Genomic DNA, 20,917 nt, shown 5'->3' with positions numbered 1-20,917 from the left:
CTCACCACGGTTTGCACTGGAGACAGTGGCTACCCAAGAGTCCCACCAGAGGCTTTTACCAGGTCCTTGTGGGCTTGGGAAATGGACATGTCTCAGGATTTAGGGGAAAATCAGGCTCAGGTTTGGAGTTTCTTGTGCATAAACATTTGGAATGAAAAGAGCCAGAGATTTTTGGTGTCAACGAGTCTGCCATCTCTGGCTCCCTCCCTCCTGTTCCCCCTCAGATGATAAGGTTGCTAAAGGTACAGGTTTCTGGTTAAGTTTTAGATGTTTTTCTGGGAACATAATTATAATTTGGGTCTAACTAAGGAAGTTCTCCCCATTTTGTTCATCCAGGGATTGAAAGGCCATTCTATGAAGTCTGTTTAGCTGGACTTGGCATGAAGGGGCATTTCAAGGTTGTGACATAATGCGTTTGTCATGAGCAAAATAAGTGTCTAAAGGAAGTTTCTGTAATAAAACGTTAATTGTATCATGAAATTTAAACTGATGAATTTTAATTTGTGAAGAGGTTCCCTGTGGGTGAAAGGGGTGTTTTTCTGCCTTGCTTGATAGGCCTTTGAAAATACCTTTGATTCTAAAATTTCTTTTTAAAGAAGAGTTCCCTCGATGTCACTAGAATTTTTTTTTCCAATCTTTGTGCCCTAGTATGCAATTTTCATTGCCAAGCAGTTGTGTCATGGAGCAGGGGTGCCTTGAAGCTATTTTTGGCTTTAGAGATAAAGCCAGCCCAAGAGGTAGCTGAGTTGAAGCGCCCCAGGCATTTGTGTCATTAGGCTATAGGGTGCCGACCTTTTATCTTCCTGGCCCCTCTGGCTAGGACCAACCAAGTTTGCCAGTTTGTTTAGAAAGAGTGAGCTTTGCTTATTTTGTTGTTGTTCAAAATTGCTTTTTATGTTCTTTCAAAAGCTTTCCTTTTGGTATATTTCTGAGTTGGAGTGAAAATCATAAGTTGTAGAGTTAACTACAAAGAATCTCTTTGTGGAAGTGTGTGACTCAAGTGCTCACATCGGTTCCTGTGCTTTAGTTCATGCTGTTGATGATGTGGTTATTGTGCAGAGAGTAAAGTTAAAATGGTATTGGAATTGTGCATTCGTTTCCTTTTGCTGCTGTAACAAATCACAAGTATAGTGGCTTACAGCAACATAAATTTATTATCTTACTGTTCTGGAGGTCAGAAGTCAGAAATGTGTTTCACTGGGCTACACCAAGGTGTTGGCAGGGCTGCACTTCCCCCAAAGACTGTAGGGGAGAATCCATTTCCTTGCTTTTGCCAGCTTCTGGAGGGCGCCTATATTTCTTGGCTTGTGACCCCTTTGTCCACCTTCAAAGCCAGCAGTGTAGCATCTCTGTATCTTTCTCTGCTCTGACCCTCTCCTTTTGCCATCACATGTCCTTCTTTCTCCCTCTGCTTCTGTTGTCACATTGCCTTCTTGGACTCTGACCTTCACGCTCCCTTCTTAAAAGGGCCCCTTGTGATTACAGTGGGTCCACCTGAATAATTCAGGATACACTTCCCACCGCAAGACCCTTAGTTTAATCACACCGGCAAAATGCCTTCTGCATATGTAAGGTAAAATATTCACAGGTTCCAGGGATTAGAACATGACATCTTTTTTTTTTAATTTATTTTTTTAATATAAATTTATTTATTTATTTAATTTTGGATGTGTTGGGTCTTCGTTTCTGTGCGAGGGCCTTCTCTAGTTGCGGCTAGTGGGGGCCACTCTTCATTGCGGTGCGCGGGCCTCTCACTGTCGCGGCCTCTCTTGTTGCAGAGCACAGGCTCCAGATGCGCAGGTTCAGTAATTGTGGCTCACGGGCCCAGTTGCTCCGCGGCCTGTGGGATCTTCCCAGACCAGGGCTCGAACCCGTGTCCCCTGCATTGGCAGGCAGATTCTCAACCACTGCGCCACCAGGGAAGCCCAACATGACATCTTTGAGGGGCTGTTTAGCTGCCACATATTAGAATACAGTTTTTAATTTATTATTTCTTTCTAGCTCTTGTTTTCATACATTTCCCCAAACTCTCTTTGGAAATCACAGAAACATGTACTCTGCTCTGTTTTTTAAATGAAAACATGTCAATAAAAATACACGTTTTTACAAAATTATAGAAGATATCTTACATTTAACTGTGAAATTAAAGTTGGTGACAAAAGAATTTAGATGTTAATACTTACTACTTTTTGAGGGCAGAGAGGATTTCTTTGAATTCTGAATTCTCTACTTAATGGAATGTCTGCCACACTTACTGGGTCTTTAATAATTTTAGCAAGTGCCCTTGTTACACACACACACACCACACACACACACACACACTCGTGCACCTACAGGTAGGCCCGTTGACGGTATCGCCCACTAGGTGTTTGGGGTACCACGGTCTTCCGGGTTTCATTTTCCAGAAGTTCTTGATCCTGCTTGTTTCTCTGTCCTGGGCAGGGAGGGAACTCTTCCACCCTGTGCCTGAATCTGAGACCTGGTGTTTGCCTTCTAAAAGGTGCAATTTGATGCTTTTGCAAGCAAGATACCCTTAGCTCTTTGTTCCTGTCTCTCCACAGATTAAAAAGAAAATGTTCACAGAACCGTAAAACTTTTGCACGTAAAGAACTGGGCTTGTCCTTTATTTATAGGCTACCATTCAGATATGAAAACGATTGTTCAAATGCAATGACCTTCACATTAATCTCAGGTGAAATTTTGTCATCTGGGACCTTCACCATGACTTTTTAACTCCTTTGTTGTTTTGTCTCTCTCTTTGTAAATGTGAATAAAGAAGTGAGTTAAAGTGTAGCGTGTGATGCCAGCTGAAATCCAAGTAGATTATACAGTCATTGCAAAGCATAAAACTGAAATTGCTCTGAGTAGGCCTTGTCAGATGAGCCATCACTTGAAAAGGCAACCTCACACCTGGGACTGATTACAGACAGGAGGTGCTCACAGCACTATAGCTGATTCTACTGGTAGTTGCATTTGTTCATGTATGTAGTTCCTTGACTATGAGAAAACAAGATTACTTTCATCTATGTGTGAAAATAGAGACTTGTGAGGCTTTCAGACAAGAAAATGGAGTGTGAAGTTATCTAAAGATGTCTGATTGATGGATTAGTATTTTGTTCTGTATCCATTTTGCATTACAGATGAGGCCTACCGACAGGCACTGAGCTTTGGGGGAGCAAGGCTGGTACCTTGTTTACCTTTATATTCTCATACCTGATACTCGAGAGTTTTTTGAATACATAGATTGAAAAATGAAACTATTTTAAATGTATACATTTTTATTTACAGCTGCTGCTGAAGGAAAAGGCAAAAGTGGGGAAGACTTTTTTCAGAAGGTAAGTCACTTTTTACTCCTGCCTTGGCAATAATTAAGGAGAAATGTACCTGTCTCAGCAGCTACACTAGAAGCCCCTGAAAGCGCCCCTTCCATAGGAAGGAGAGTAGGTTTTGATAAGATAGCTGGAGATGCTTGGGGCAAGGGAAGGGTGGTAGGCTGTTTGGGACGTAACCATTCAAAGGCGGCTCCTTCTAGGCAAATTTAATGAAGTTTTCCCTTGGAGGCAAGGAGGCAGTGAGGGCTGCCAGATCTGCTGCCCAGATTATCTTCTTTACCCCCTGTTTCCTCCTTCCCCAAACACATACCTGACCTAGGGGGCTGGAGAGAAGGAGTCCCTCACAGCTTCTTCATTTCTGGTAAGCCTGACCATGGGCGAGGTAATAAAATTGACAAAAGATGTACCATTTAGACCACTTGCTCACAACTGGTAACCAAGTCCATTCTGTCCCCGGCTGCCCTCCGTAAGTTCTGACCTTCAGTGAAGCCAGCCTGGCCAGTCATAGAGGGAAATAAGAACGAATGGAAAATGATTTGAGATCGTGTGGAGAGCAGTTGATGAATTCTGGTTAGCTCTATTTGAAAATAAGTGTTTTATGTAAGGGAAGATGTCTGTCTTTTCAAAGAAATTGACTCGAGTCCCCCTTCTTCTTTCTTTTGTTCAGTTGAATTTATTTGTGTGTTTGTTGTTGGTTTCCAGAAGGCATGTGTGTAGGAAGAAATAACACAGTTTGTCCCAGAGTGAAATACAGCAGCAACTACGGATGAGGTTAAATATCACTGTAGAGGGTCATCAAACTTTTGGAGAACACCTGTGTGACCGGATATGGCTTTTACAGTCCTCCTCATTCTCTTGCCTTCTGTGTGATCTGCTTTTTTTTTTTTTTTTTTTTTGGTCAACTTCATCATTCATCTGCATTCTCTTCCAAGGATATTGAAAGCGAATATTTTCAGAGCTGATACTGGCATTGCCATTTCTTCATTCTGAAAATATTTGTTTACCACCTGCTGTGTTGTGCAACGCACTGGAAAGACCAAAATGAGCAAGGCGTAGTCCTGCCCTAAAGGACTTAGTCTGGTGTTGGATGATAAAGCCGCATAAAGAGCAGGAAAGTCTGGGCCGTACAGGATTAAGCACTTGACTGGGACTTCAGGAGATTCAAAAGGACTTGTTGAGGTCTTTAGAAGACGAGAAATTAGCCAAGTGGAGGTAGGCTTGGGTGGGTGGGAAGGGCATTCTAGGTGAAGAAACAGAATGGAAAAAGGCTCAGATGTAGAAGAATTCACGCAGCATTCATACTTCAAACATTTGGCTGGCATATGACATCGGAGAGTTCATAGTGCAAGGTGAGGTGTACTATCCTATATGATGAGGTACCTTCTTTGTTTGGGCGGCCTTTCTTAAAGGGATTTAAATTTTAAAAATTTAAAAGTGCTGTGCTGGCCAAATAGAATGTACCAGACCACAGTTTTCCACCCCTGCTCTTTAGGCTCATGCTGTTGAAGTTCATGTACTATGTCTGAATCCGCCTTCCTTGGCATTGTCTGACGTTGGTTCATGTCCCACTTGTACTCAATACTTGGGCAATTCAGAATACTCTGCTTTTAGCTGGGGCAGGCTTGCCACAAGGGGAAGAAAAGAGAAGACAAATAGCAGAAATTGCAGATTTGCCTTGGGTTGGCTGTGGTGGCACAAATAGATGCAATCTATGGAAGGATTTTTGTTTCTTTTTTTTCTGTTTCTGAGTCCTTCTTTAACTTGCAAAGAGATGTAAAAAGCAGCCTGTTCAGCTTTGTGTGACTCAGACATTTTAAAACCTGAATCGAAACACAGAGTATGTGGTCATAAAGGACCTTCATTCTTAGAAGATTTTCTAATATTTATCACTCTTTGCAGAGCCATATATACATTCCAGCAGTTTAAATGGAAACACATGTTTGAATCCAGGAACATGTGTGCATCCCGCAAACTGTGAGTTGGAATCATAGATTACATTCTTGGTCACAGGTTAATGAAGTCTCTGACTAAATGGAGTACTTTTTAATCTCCTCATTTTCTTCTTTTGTTCAATAAAGTATCTTCCTGATTGACAAGTGTCAATATAAGATTTGGATACTTACCCTGGAAAAAACCCTGCAGCTTACTAAGAGGCAAGCATCCCAAATTTCAGAAAAGTAATTTTCAGTGTTTTGACCAGACAGAAGTAGACATTATGGTCTGTCTCCAGTAGAATGAAGGAGCAGAGAAGTATTGAATTCTCCTCCAGGAACTTTCTTCTAGTCACACATCTTCCATTAAAATTAATGGCATTTGGGGAAGCATTTGGGAACAGAAAATAAACCACATTGCTGGTCATTAGCATGTTCGAAAAAATGCTTTTCTTCTCCCAGGGAAATGCAAATATGAAGGTTCTATATGCTTATTATTAGAAGATATTTTGGTTTTTTACTCTGGAGTGTGTATCACAAACCAAAATTAGAATCTCTCTTTGAGCTGAGTTTAAAATTTGACTATCCTGACTTTAAAAATATCTAAGTCTGGAAGGATACCTCCCGGATTCATACTGCCTCTCCCTAAGGAGAGGATTGGAAGGGGAGGATGAGACTTGTATATGTTACTTTGGTTTTTTTGGACCATCAAAATATATGTAAAATCACTACTGGGATCATCAAATGTATTGTCTCAAATTTGGAGCTATGATTTGCAGTTGTTCGGTTTACTGTACGCTTAGACTTCTCCCAGGTGTCACACTTAGTGTTTGTTTCGGAGATCTCCCTGGTTTTCTGTATACTGTTTTACCGTATGTGTTTAAAATGTTTTATTTCCACTGATATTCTATTAGGGTAAAAGACTAACCTGTTACAGCCGATAATGCCAACAATATCGTGCCTTAAAGAACAGTTCTTTACAATTAGAAGCATCTTAAAAATTTGAAAATAGGGGAATGGTTGAATAAATTTTGGTGTATTCACATCATGAAATTATATGCATTGTTAAAAAAAAACTAAGTAAATCTTTACCCATTGACACAGAAAGATACTTGCAATGTATTGCTGAATCAAAAAGCAAACATGTAAATAGTACGATTTCTGTTTTGCAAAATACATATAAAAACAAGATAAAATTTAGGTCTGAAATGGTACACATTTCAGATAAATAAAACCATCAACAGAGATCACACCTTTTTATTTTGTCCTTTCCACATAGTACAATTTTTAAGTAAGTATGTACATCTTTTGTAAAGTTTTTAATGAAACAATAACAAAAAGGAAAAAAAAAGAGCAGTTCTTTATTTTACTTTCATGTAACATTCTAAGGAGAATATTCCCGCTTGGTGGGTGGCATTGTCCCATGCTGTCAGTGAGAGACCCAGATTCCTTCTAAGACAGAGACCTGCTGTTCCCTAAGGCACAATCTCATCTGTATGGTTAAAACTGGGTCATCACCATGGCCAGATGGGAGCTGGCGAGAAGGAGGAAGTGTGCCGTGGTCTTAAGGCAGGTCGGGTCTGGGTCTGGCATGTGTCAGTTGTTCTCACGTTCTCCTGGAGAAAACTCCTGTATGATGAAGCCTTATGTAACTGCAGTCATAGGGGTGGGAGGAGGAGCATCTGGAGGAAATACTGATTTTGCAGGCGCTCTTTATCAAAAGACAGATTAAGGAAAAATGAATGTGGTCGGAGGGTAATATCTCTGTGTGTTAAGCCTTTGAAACGTTTTGTATTATCTTTTGGGGCTGCTCTAAAAATTTGTACCACAAATTGAGTGGCTTCCACACTAAAAAATGGGTTGTCTCACCTTTCTGGAGGCTGGAAGTCCAGGATCAAGGTGTGGACAGGGTTGGTTCTTTCCTAGGGCTGCGGGAGAGTATCTGGTCCACGCCCCTCTCCTGGCTCCTGGAGGTTTGCTTGCCATCTTTGGTGTTCGTGGCTTGTAGAAGCATTGTCCCCGTCTCTGCCTTCTTCACATGGTGTTCTCCTTGTGTGTGTCTTGCTGTGTCCAAACATCCTCTTTTTATAAGGACACCAGTCCTATTGGATTAGGGCTCACTCTAATGATTTCATGTCTCTAATTACATCTGCAGTGACCCCGTTTCCAAATAAGGTCGCATTTGAGGTACTGGTGGTTAGGATTTCAACATACGAATTCTGGGGGACACAATTCAACTACTAATACCTTTTAATGGAGGAAATAAAGTTTGTAGAACATTTACTATAATTAGAAAAATTTGGTAGAATTGTTATCATGTTTTGATACTCAATTTGATCTATGGATTTTAACTTCCTAGTCATTTGTACTAAATCGTTTTCTTTCCTTATAGCAAGTCATTTTTAAGTTGTCTATAACAAATACACAATTAACATGCAAGAAAGAAAAAAAATCTACTTAGTCATCTCACCTTTGAAGGAGAACTACTATTTATACACCCTTAGTCCTTTTTTCTATGTATATTAACAATGTAAAGTGCTTTTTAATATTCTCTGATTGGCTGATGAGATTACAAATTAGACTCTTTTTATTGGATACATCCCAAATGTTTTTCTATGTTGAAATTTGCAAGTTCTCCAGTAATTGTACTTTTTATTCTTTGGCTCTAACTATATTTACAAAAGGAGGGAATGGATACAACTATTGCTGTTCTCTCTAGTTCTTTGTCCACTTCTCATGGAACCTTAATTGAAACACATGGAAATGATCTGCCAGGAGTTTTACAGTTCTTTGGCCAGTTGTTCATGGCTTACTCACTGTCTGTCCTGTTTCCTTTAATCACTTCTTTTTCTCTTTCTCTTGTGAAATGACTACTTTTTTTATTTCTCTTGTGAAATGACTATGGCGAGATCTTGGAGGGGAAAATGTGTTACAGTGTATTAGGTGGGGATGAGTAAAGTGATTGTATTACAAATGTGATTCATCAAAGCAAAATGCTTCAGGAATCTCGAATCCCAATGGCTGAAGAAGGGAAAATCCATTCAGCATCATAATTGATGAAAGCCAAGTTTTCCATTACATTGGGTTATATACATCGTTTCACCACAAAGTACACATCCCATATTTTAAAGTAGGGATATTTTATACCCTTAAAATATTTCGGTTTAGAAAAGTGACCTTTAAACTGGTTTTTCAGAAGGGCTTATCACTAAGACTAATATAAATAAGAAACTGTTTGATGGTTTATGTGGTATATTTTTATTACCCTCAAGCTCATCTTGTTAGGCAAATAGATTTCTTTTGTCATTTTGAGACTGGAAGGTAGCAAGTGTTGTCTTCTGGGGTAAATTGCTTGGAGGAATATCTGTCTCCCTTTGTACCTCAAAATGAGTGCATTAGATGGTCTTAGATGGGGACCACTTGAATCTTTTTATTGGAGGTGGGAGGCAGAAATCTCTAAGTATAATTGCTTCTACTTCCTCCACTGACCATGATTTTGTATAGGTTGAATGGATCATAGTCCTCTGGTCATAGAAATAAGTTTTGATTTAATTATTTAAAAGTGAATTCACTTCATTATAGCCCATGATATACTTTCTCTAGCACTGAGTCTTTATGCTTAAACATTTAAAATCAAATTTGATTTGAATGAAATTAGGATATTTAAGGTTTTAATCTCAGTATGTGTTTCAGTAGGTAATATATTCACGTGGTTCACAATTCAGACATTCCAAAAGGACGTGTATATACAGTGAAGAGTATTTGATGTCACAGTTCTGAAGATGGGCTGAGGAGGCTGCAGAATGAGTGTTGATTTTGACTCCAGACTTAAATGTTGTCACCACTGGATGTCATCACGAATGGACAGTTAGGCCTTAAAGCCAACATTCAGGGACCCTGAGTTCTTATTTCTGATGACAGCGTTATGGACTTGAGCATAAGTTTCATTGAGAGAGTCTGTGATCGCTGTTTTCTCCTACAGCTGGCTAAATAGGGGTAACTGGCACGTACAAGACTTAGAAAAAATGGACAACCCCCCGAACAGGTTATTCTGGTCATTTCTTAATTATATTTATTTTTAAAAATTAATTTTTTTTTTTTTTGTGGTACGCGGGCCTCTCACTGTTGTGGCCTCTTCCATTGCGGAGCACAGGCTCCGGACGCGCAGGCTCAGCGGCCATGGCTCACGGGCCCAGCTGCTTCGCGGCATGTGGGATCTTCCCGGACCGGGGTACGAACCCGTGTCCTCCGCATCGGCAGGCGGACTCTCAACCACTGCGCCACCAGGGAAGCCCTAAAAATTAATTTTTATTGGAGTATAGTTGATTTACAGTGTTGTGTTAGTTTCTACCGTACAGCAAAGTGAATCAGTTATACAGATACATATATCTGCTCTTTTTTAGATTCTTTTCTCATATGGTCATCTTTCAGAAAGTTGTTAAGGGTAAGAATCTGTCCTGTTTTTATATCTTCTGATTTGTTCTGTGTCTTCCATCAGAGTCGAGCAGATAAGCGTTAGTGAGAAAAGATTAAGAAAAAGACTGTCTTAAGTGATTTGCTCATTCTCTCTTTTTCTTTTCTAAGTTCTGTCTTTGTGTTGACTTGAATATGGGTGTCAAGCCCATATTCTCGAGCATGTTGTACAGTCACCTGTTGAGTTCTGTCATCATATCAGGTACTTGGCTTTTCTTTCGGCAGTCATTTCACACAACTGCTTTATGAAAACCACATTTGCTGTTTTATTCCTCTTTCTGCCTCCACGGAGGTAGGGGATGTCATTGGGGTTCCTTTAAACTGTGTGTTTGATGGCAGTGAATATACCCTAATTGCTATTATGATTTTTTAAAGTGAATAATAATAGTTAATTTAAATGAATACCCTATGAAAGTTTAGTCATTACTGGTTTAAATGTCTCTTGAACCCAAACTCAAACCATTGGATCATGTGGAAAATCACATTGAGTTTATGATTGGATTACTATGTAGGCCTTAAAAAATCATGTAAACATTACTAGGGCAGAAATTATTCCAGAATGTTAAGTGTCTGTCTCAGTGATGAGATTATGGTTGATTTGTATTCTTTCTCTATACTTATTATGCAGTGAACCCCTATTATTTTTAAAACCAAGATTAATCATCACCACCACCTCATGGAGAGAAACAGACCGTAATGGCTAAAGTAGGTTGAGGTTGCCCATGAATGCATAAATTATTGCCAATTTGTAGAACATAAAGTATTTTGTTGAAAGAAGTGTAAAAGGTCATTTGTTTCTGCCACCCATGACGTACGGAAGTTCCTTCTGTATCTTCTACAACAGGTATAAAGACAGTACAGGTCTCAGATGTATATACAAGGCAGAGCATTTTTAGTCAGTGCTGATTTTCAGAAAATTTCCCCCTTTCTTTTCATCCATGTGATCTCCTTGTTTTGCCATTTGGAGGTATAAAAATTTTTTTGAAGATATTTTTTTAAATAAAATCTGTATGTCTTCTTTTCTTCAGACTAAAGGTATTTAGATTTTATTTATCATATAACTCAATTTTCAGATCCCTTACCATTCTATTCACTTTCAGGAGCAAGATTTTACAGGTGGCAACAATATCTGGGTACCGTATTTTGGGTATAGCCTGACGAGTACGGCTGTAGTGAGACCGTGATATCCATGATAGGGATGTGATCCAGAAGCAGCTAAAGATTATATAATTTTCAGGCACTGTCAGTTGGTCACAGATGTGAAGAATTGGCTTTTTTTTTTTTTTTGGGCCATTCTTCATCCAACTGAAGAGGAATGTTTGGCTCCAACTGTCATTACTAGGTGTATAATATACATTAAGGTTGCTAGAATCCTGACTGGCAGGTTCAAGCCCACTTATAGATAGCTCACAGGCTCTGTCACTCTAAACTCGACCTGACATTTGGCCTGGAGACCATGTGGCAGTGAAGGTGGCCAGAACATGAAAGTGTGGGAAGCATCCCTTTGAAAGAGTTCACCTGGTTCTGGGACTGTGTAGTCAGAACTCCTGCGTGATTTTCTTTCTTCATTATGGACTTCACAAGGTTACCTGGGAAAAGGACTCAACCACAGCCTGACAGCCCATAATAAAATGATGGGGCCAGTGCAGTGACTTTTAGTGTGACTCCAGTGAATGCTGTGACATTTAGTAAAGAGCTTTAAGCTTTACTGCTTTAAAATGGGTTTACAGAAGAATTAGTACATGTAAAAATTGGGTGTGGTGGTGATGTCCTTTTCTTCTAGACAAGGATCTGAATAGTCTTGGATTGATTTTTTTTTTTTTCAGGGTCAGAGACCTAGTTGGTGGCAGCCAGGACCTGCAGAGTGCTTTTCTGACTTTGACTGTTGTTCATAAAATATAAATCATTTTCTGTAAATCGCTGATTATCATGCCCTCTTGGGTGGACTGTGCTCCTATAGTGAGAAAAATTCTGTCTAAAGCTGTAAGTTTTGCTGAGTAGGACTCTGAATTAGAGTCATTGTGGTACATTAGAGGGACAGCCAAAGGGCTGAAGCAAATTAGTACAGTAAAATAAATGGTATGGATTTTGTAGTCCTTTATATTTTGTTTAAACAGATTTCCAAATCATATTAAGGTTGGTTGGTCTGATATTTCACTATTTTATTTTTTCCAGGAGAGTTATAATAGTGACTTATTGTCATCTCATGAATCAATACTTTCTTCAATTTAGGAACTCTTGCTGTTTTTTAAAGAACAGCCTTTTGCTTGATGGCGTTTAAAATTTTTCATTTTATTTAGACAAAACAGATTGCTTTAGAATTTGTACTTTGGCTAATTCAACTCTTACCTTTTGTCTCTGAATAACACCTTTAAACTTATGGACTTTGTCATTTATGTGATTATATGCCTGCCTTTCCACATACCCTCCCATGAAAAAAGGAGAGGAGCCAGGTGTGTTTTGCATCACCTGTTTCCCTGCTCTTCCAGCCACAGCTGACAGGCCTAGATGTGGCACCAGACCCAATGAGGAACCTTCTGTAGACACTGGCCACGACCTGTGTGACTGGCTCTGAAAACTCACTGAGCGAGACTTGTCTCTAACAAATTGGGGAAACTAAGACCTAGAGTGGTAGTAGGGACGCGGAGGGAAAGGTCGTGGTGTCGGGTGGGGTCGGGGAGAAGCCAGGGGTGACCGTGTGGGCCACGGGAAAATGCTGGGGTCACAGGGAGAAGCAGCTGTGAGTCAGCAGAAGAAACCCATCCACAGAAGGGAACATGGAACAACAACAATCAAAAAAAAAAAAGAGAGCGAGAGAGCGCGCGAGAGAGCGAGAGAACGAGAGCGAGAGAACGAGAGCAAGAGAGAGCGAGAGAGCGCGCGAGAGCGCGTGAGAGAGCGAGTGATAGAGCGAGTGATAGGGAAGCAGATATGCCAGAAGTGAGCAATGCCTCTTGGGGGAGCTGGAACAGTTTGTGGTGCTTCTCAGGTTTGGCTCAGTAGGTGCTTTTGCAAACTTCTTCCCTTCTCTTGATATGCTTGAGAAACCTTGGTGTCTGTGTGTAGTATAGTTTAACCCCTCGATGAGTATCTCAAATTAAGTTATATCGTTAAAGGAGCAGTGCTCCCTAGATAAGACGTAAGACATTCTCCCCAAACGGGTCATTAAAATATATATACAGCAGCATATATATATATATATATATATATATATGAGTTCTATTCAGAGAGAATGTTCATCATATAGTGGTATAGTATATTTTCATGTTCTGCAACATATACCACAGTGTATTGTAAAACATGAAAATATACCATACCAGTATATGATTAACACTCTTTCTGAATAAAATTCATATATATGTGTGTATATATGTATGTGTTTGTATATATACATATATATATATGTTGTGTGTGTGTGTGTGTGTGTGTGTGTGTGTGTGTGTATATATGAATAGTATTCTTATTCAGGGTGTGTTTCTTTTTGCTCGTCAGTTGCCAGCATTATTCAAGGAATCATAAGGTCATAATTGCTGTTAATATCTTCAGTGGAAAAAGCTTGTGCTGGCCTTATTTTCCAAAAAGATTTAGCTGTGGGCTTTTATTGTACGTTTTAGGATTTCCTCCTTCTCCTTGCACATTGGCACTAATATATTGTTTTAGTCAGTGTTATGCTTTTTGTGGGAAGTTTGTAGTCAGTCAACGTGAGGAGGGGTTAGTACAGCATACAACATTTTCTGTTTTTCTTAGTAGTGGTTAGGGAGAACACTTCGTTACTCTTTGCCTCTTTAAGTAACATGATCCTTGAATTAAATTATTAAATATCCTGAATGTTACTCTCTTATTTTGTATGTTCAGCAGTTGTGGATTGTCCCAAACTAGTTCTTTTGCAGGTTTTTATTTCTTTGGAGGCAAGTTCCTTCTTGAAAGGAGCTGCCTTTTGTCACTTTAAGAGGTGAAAAAATAGATTTCATTACCGTTTTTTCCCCCCCTTGGTGAAATCAAAATGATTTAGGATAAGTGTATAAGTATGTCTTTCCTTCCTTAGCATTTATTACCGTTAGTACTCTTGTCATTCTAGATTATCATTCAGTCATTCAAATTTTCTGCTTCTTAATAGTTAAAGTGATGACGATTGGGAATGAAGGAATTTAGCCAGAGATGAAACCAACTACAGGCAAATATAGAGGCTTCTGTGTTTCCTTCTCAGTTTTCTTTCTTGAGTTTTCCATCAATTACTTTTTTGAGAGAGAGAGAGAGAGAGAGAAAAACAAAAACAAAAACCCAGCTTCAATTCCCATGTGGCTGTTTACTTTGGAGTTGCCAAGAAACCTTAATCCCATGTGAATAAGAAAACTTTAAACTCAGTTAGCTTGGAGTTGTTTTCTTAAATAGAACTTCTTCCTGTTATATTTGTCTATGGGATTTTCCAAGACAATTGTCCAAATCCATGTGTAAGTCAATAGGAGATGCTGTTTGAGAAACTCTGTGGCATGGTCCTTAGGTTGGTAGGTTGGGAGAGCCTAAATATTTCCTGGTTTCAGCCAGTATGTTGAGAGGGAGTTATTAACAAAATTGAAGAAATAGTATATTTTAGCATTTATTTGGAACATGGATGTGGTGTTTCTTCTCATTTGTGAGTACCACTTCACTTTAGCATCCCTCTCACACATTGAAAATATGGTGTGCTAGGACTTCCCTGGTGGCGCAGTGGTTAAGAATCCGCCTGCCAATGCAGGGGACACGGGTTCGAGCCCTGGTCCAGGAAGGTCCCACATGCCGTGGAGCAACGAAGCCCGTGAGCCACAACTATTGAGCCTGCGTGCCACAACTACTGAAGCCTGCATGCCTAGAGCCCACGCTCCGCAACAAGAGAAGCCACCACAATGAGAAGCCTGTGCACCACAACGAAGAGTAGCCCCCGCTCGTCGCAACTAGAGAAAAGCATGCGCACAGCAACGAAGACCCAACGCAGCCAAAAAAATAAATGAATAAAAAGAAAATGTGGCGTGCTACCTCATGCTCTGTCAATCTGGAAACTCTGTCTTCTAGTTTCATGGGAATACTAAAGAAGAAATAATTTCTACCTTCAAAGAACTTTCAAGCAGAAGGAGAAAGAAGTTTATAAGAAAGGGTTAGAATGAATGATGAAGTACACAGGCTTTACAGAGATGCCAAGGAGGCCATTCATGAGACACTTACCACCCTCCCTGTGAGCTATACACTGTGCAGGTGCAGGATCGTGGAGGGGAAACGGGCGACATCTGGTCCCTGTCCTCAAAGCGGTCACACTCTAAAGGAGAAGTGGCACGGAAGTGCCACCCAGGGTGGCGAGAGCATGTAACAGAGGAAACAGAAGGAGTGATTTGTTCTCCTGTGAGGCATCAAGAAACGCTGCCCTCAGGAGAAAATGTTGGAGCAGGAATTTGAGGGAAAGGTAACACATGATTAGTATGTTGGGTAAGATTATGTCAGGCTTTGTGGAAGAGTTTCTGAGCAGAGAGCAGGGTTGAGATTAGGTTAAGATGTCTTCTAGACCTGTGATAAAGTGACCTAAATGTCTTAATGGAGGCCAGATGGAAAGGCATTCCTCACGGAAAGAACACCCTGAGTGCCTTTGCAAAGGCAAAATAAGAGACAGTGGAGAATGTTTTTCTGTCCTGTGGCCTAGAAAACAAATGAGTTAAAAGTGATATATATCATTATATCATCTTTTTCTGAGCTAATTACTCAGAGTCAAGTGGACGGTTGAGAGATGAATAGAAGGTTTGGAAATCCAGATTAAATTTAGGAGATCATACTGTTTGTATTCATTGTCTACTGAAAGATGATGAGAATTAAAGACGATAGCCAGGGTAACCAAACATTTTGTGTTACAGCTTGTTTTGCAGCTTTTGACTTCTTTGTTAAGTGCTGGCTTTAGGGATGTATTATTACTTTTTTCTTCCCTCTACTTTCTTGGAGGAAAAATGCATTCCCAGGAAGATTAACTTTTAACTATGCTTTGAAACATGAGTTTTCAACTGTTGTGATACCTTCATTGCATTTTGGACGATAAAACTTCCAAGTTTGGAATGATGGCTATAAAATAAATAGGATCGTTTGACTAAGTCCCAAACCTTCTATGATAGGCAGTTTTTTAAAAATGTATTTTCCAGGAGGACAGTTGAAAATTTTGGCTTAGCAGTTTACTCCTGGCTGTGTTTTATGGGAATCAGACTAAAACTTCTGAGACCAATGATTCCAATTTGGCAAATAATAGAAAATTTGGTTCTATTTGTTCAAAATTAAAGCCTCTCTTAAAGAAATTGTTGGCTATCAACCATTTAGCATGTTCTAGTGTTAGCCTTAAACCACCATTATACAATGATTGAACACGTACAGAGAAGGCCAAGAATATTCGAGATCCAGTATTGTATGCAGAATAAATATAGCCAAGTCTCATTTTTTCAGGGCAAGGTTTTCTAACTGAAAGAAGTGGAATTCATGTTCCCTTTCCCCTTTCCCTAACTCTACCATGAACCATTTTAGAGTTAGTAAATTCTTAATCTGCAGCAGTATCCTTAACCCTCATTGGTGTAGGTTTGCCTGTGGATCTTTTAAAAGCTATTGATGTCCAAACTAGAGATTCTGATTTAATTGTTCTAGAAGTAAAGCTTGAGCATTATTATTATTTTTTAAACTGCCCAAGTGACTTAAATATGCAGCCAAGGTTTGGAACCACTGATACAGCATGTGGGCAAGTGCAGAGAGAAATTCTAAATTTGTGTTGGTCTCTAATGCTGATTAAAAGGAAGGAATTGTATGTATTTTGCGTGCGTTTGTGTCAATTATGAACGGATTTCACTTTCTGTTGAGTTTCATTCTCTTAGGACTAAGTGTTCCATGGTACGATTTCCAAAAGGATATACTGTGGAACACTAGTTCTGTATTATGTTAATAAATACTGTACTTTTAAAAGTTCCATGATTAGGTAAGTTTGAGGAATGCTGTTATATACAGTTAAAAAAGCCTCTTTCCTTCAGAACTGCTTGCAGCCACTAATGTGTTAGTTATTTGCATTTTGTGAATTTGTTAGAGGAATATATATTATGCAGCACTTCATAAAACTATTTGATCATTTTTTTTTCCTTTTGGTGACAAGAGAGTCTATAGAATTAAACAATCAGTGAATTATTTAGAAATTCCTTTTTTCCACTGACCAAGATTTGTGTTAGGGCTGGACGTGATGCACTTATACAACGGAGACTTTCTTAAAAAGTGTATTTCCTCAGTGAGCCTCATGATGGGGGAAGAGTGTAAATCATTGCGGAGTACATGATTCTTTGCTAAAACACAACTGTTATCATTTGATAACCGTGCTCAGAATTTTTTAACATCTTTCCATTGCCTCCCAGATAAAGCTTAAATGTCTTTAAGCTTTGGCATTGAACGTTCATTACAGTCTGGTTCCTTCCTGCTTATTGACCTTTGTCTCCCAGTGTTCCTTAAACCAACTCCCCTGGTATCAACCAGTGGGATCCCCAAGCCATGATCATTCCTGACTTTTGTGGCTGGAGATAAAAATATCTACCCACCTAGAAAGTCTTTTTCTCACCTTGATCTCTGACCCTTTCCAGTTGTATAGCTAAAAGTCCCACCATTCTGTGGCACGTTCCGGGCTGGCCCAGCCTCCGTGGACAGTTTTCATTTCTTTATACGTTACACATCTGCATCACTTTGGATTTTATTAAAAAGTTAATTTTCTTGTATTGTTGTTCTGTTCTTTGGAGTTGATATACTAATAGTCCAACTAGTTTCTGACTTCTGAATTGAGAGAGTCAAGTATTTTGGGGTCTAACCCATTGGTCTCTGTGCATGGTTGGGGCTAAGTAACTTCTTAGAATCATGTTATTGTAGGACTGAAAGGGACCTTAAGAGATTTTCTAGTTTAGCATAGAAATGAGGAAAGACCTAGAGAATTTAAGCTGTTTGTCCAAGTCATATAACTTTCTAATTGTTGAAGCTGGAGAGGAAACCCAAGTCACTCTTCTTTTCACTGCACTGACAGTTTATATCTTTTAAAAAAATCCATGTGCTCTTTCAAGAAAAATTAAAATCTCATGGCCTTCTTTCTTGTTAATGGCAAAACAGTAAATATCATTACTTAATACAGATCAAAGTAATGAGAGAAAGTGCTGTCTTGTTCATCACTCTTCCAGCCTACCCCCAAATTTTGATGCTTTGGAGGTTCTTAGGGAGCACTTGTTTGAGATGGTGTTTAGGAAGCTGGGTTTTTAAACCTTGGATGTCCCAGAGGTGATTACAGTGTGCATTCCTTATACCATCTCCTGCTTATCCCTTCCTCCCTTTCCTGATGCTATGCCCTCATTCTGAATCAATCAGTGCAGGAAACAAATAAGAGATGTCAATATTATGAAGAACACTAAACTAGGTACCATGAGATCTGAGTTCAAGTCCCAGTGCAGTCACCAACGATGAAATCTTATGCAAGTCATTTGGTTGTTGAGACGAGTACTCAGTTAAAAATGGAGACAGCTCCTCGTAGAATTAGTGTTAAGATCAGTTGAATATGAGCGATTTCAAATTGGTTGAAATTGAAAAGCTTTGAGCAAATGTGAGAGATGATGGGATTCTTCTGAGACCCTTCCATGTCAGTGCTTGCATCTCTGAGGTTGAGGGAAGCCTGCAGGGCTTTATTGTTTTAGGATGGGACCCCTTGTTTTTATTATTGTTATTTTTTTGGCCATGCCACAGCTTGTGGGATCTTAGTTCCCTGACCAGGGATTGAACCTGGGCCCATGGCAGTGAAATCAAGGAGTCCTAACCACTGGGCCACCAGGGAATTCCTGGGATGGGACCTCATGTCTTTAATTGCTTGGGGCAAAAACCACACACACATCTATAATATTGTTGGTAACTCTTTTCAGTTTAGTGATAGTAACTTTTATTTGGGGATACTACTTTCTGGATTCTTACGTTGAGAAAAGATCCCATTTGTTGGTTTGTTTTTTTATTGAACTATGTTAAATTTTCTTGGTATTTGACAGTAAACATATTTTCTTCCTTAGTGACTTCCTTTTTCTTGAGGTGGTGTTGATGGTGTTAAGTGCTCATGCAATGGAATAGTTTGCACTATTAGAAATCCTAGTCCTCCTTTGTTATGGGATGGAGAATTGTCAGGGAATGATGGCCTGTGGCTGGGTGAGGTTTGCTACCAATAAAGAATCATCAGGGCTTCCCTGGTGGCGCAGTGGTTGAGAGTCCGCCTGCCGAGGCAGGGGACACGGGTTCGTGCCCTGGTCCAGGAAGATCCCACATGCCGCGGAGCAACTAGGCCCGTGAGCCTCAACTACTGGGCCTGCGCGTCTGGAGCCTGTGCTCTGCAACAAGAGAGGCCGAGACAGTGAGAGGCCCGCGCACCGCAATGAAGAGTGGCCCCCGCTCGCCGCAACTAGAGAAAGCCCTCGCATAGAAACGAAGACCCAGCCCACCCAAAAATAAAAAAAAAAAAAAAAAAAAGAGGGGCTTCCCTGGTGGCACAGTGGTTGAGAGTCCGCCTGCCGATGCAGGGGACGCGGGTTCGTGCCCCGGTCCGGGAAGATCCCACGTGCCGCGGAGCAGCTGGGCCCGTGAGCCATGGCCGCTGAGCCTGCGCGTCCGGAGCCTGTGCTCCGCAACGGGAGAGGCCATGACAGTGAGAGGCCCGCGTACTACAAAAAAAAAAAAAAAAAAAAAAAAGAATCAGGGCAAATCGAAGTTTCATTTTGGATGAAAAAATATTTCTGTTCTGCTTGGCAGAAGAGGATAAAAAGAAAATCCAAGCAACTTTTTGATTCAGGGGCTGCCAGTTCTCTCTGGGTGCAAGGAACGTTTCATGTCTCAGCCACAAGAATTTGCCATTTTGGTTCAGATGTGCATTGTCTTCCCTCCTCATGGCTGCTCTGCTTGCAGCTTGTGGCTTCGTGGCTCTTGGCTCTGAGCCGTGAGAGTCCTTTGAAGACCACTCATGAACTCCTTTTTCTACAGCCTGTTGGCCTCTTGGTAGGGGTAGTGGGAGCCATGCATCATGATTGTTTTGAAAGATTTATTGAATATTGAATGTGGGACACTGTTAGGCCTCTGCAGGGACCTGATAAGACAGTGATTCTCTTGGTTGCTGATTGTAAGTGGAGGTATTTATTTGGGGATCAGGATAGGTTTGGATATTGTAACTGACAGTTAAATTGGTACAGGCATGGTGGGCCTGTGCTGTGAGTGCTGGGGGGAGCCACTTACATAGGACCTGTAAGGTGAAGAAGACCGGGAACTTCGGGCGGATATGAGACAGGATGATAAAAGGGTGGAATAAGGAAATGAGAATGAAGAGTCTTGCTAGCATCTAGTGGTGTGGAGAAGAAGAACATGAAAGAATTAAGGATGACTTCAAAGTTTCAAATACGAAAAGGACAGACATAGTACCATCTAGCAGGAGAGCTGTTTTGGAGAAGCATGTTGACTTTGAAACCAAGGTGGAGATGTTTGGTAGAGTGTAGCAGAGAGATCAGGGCTAAAAATAGTGACTTGTTTGGAATCACTTGCATTATTCCAGCAATAGTGAAGTGGTTTATGTAAAACTGCCTATAAGCTAGGAGTTTTCTTAACCGTCTCCTTAACATTATGGAAAATAAGCATTACATTTTATGGTAAGTAATTATGGAGTTGTTTTTTTTTTTTTTAAAGGAGATTTGAAAAAAATGGCTAGAAGATATCCAATAGGAAATGCGAGCATATGTGTATTCTTTTTGAAATGTGGGTCTGTATTTGGAAGCGCTCAAGCTGCAGTGAAAGGAAGAAGCTTCAGTTCTTTGTCTTCTGCCTTCGTTGCTCTCTTCCTGTCTCAGGTTCCTCTCCCCTAACTCCCATGCCCTCATTTTGGTCTCAGTGCTTCTGAGATGTAGACCAGTGTCTCACTGCCACGTATGCATCAATATGTGGTCACCCGGAGTTCACAGACTTGAAAGTTCCTTCTTCCAAAGAGTCACTTGTGTCACATCAGCCTCCCCAGTGGTTTTGTGGTATGGTCGTAATGAGAAAGGAGGCCCAAGGCTACTGTCCCAGTTTATTAACAGCTGGTTATTGGGAAAAGAGCATCAGATGAGGAGAAAGAAGAGGGAGATCATCCCAGTGTTGGATATCTTTTCT

General features: G+C 40.2%; 1 protein-coding gene across 3 annotated transcripts in view; it reads left to right on the top strand.

Annotated features, from left to right (window-relative positions):
- The window catches only part of BICC1 (BicC family RNA binding protein 1), a 300,351-nt gene that overhangs the window by 97,514 nt on the left and 181,920 nt on the right, over positions 1-20,917 (top strand). For all 3 annotated transcript variants that reach the window (XM_079899308.1, XM_079899309.1, XM_079899310.1), the window contains exon 2: positions 3,289-3,335. In XM_079899308.1, coding sequence (XP_079755434.1) covers positions 3,289-3,335 — 47 coding nt within the window. The remainder of the gene's footprint in view (positions 1-3,288; positions 3,336-20,917) is intronic.

The sequence above is a fragment of the Stenella coeruleoalba genome (genome assembly GCF_951394435.1).
Source record: "Stenella coeruleoalba genome assembly, chromosome: 16".
NCBI lineage: Eukaryota > Metazoa > Chordata > Mammalia > Artiodactyla > Delphinidae > Stenella > Stenella coeruleoalba.
Note: the sequence above shows the minus strand (reverse complement) of the source record. Positions and strands in the feature narration are given on the sequence as shown.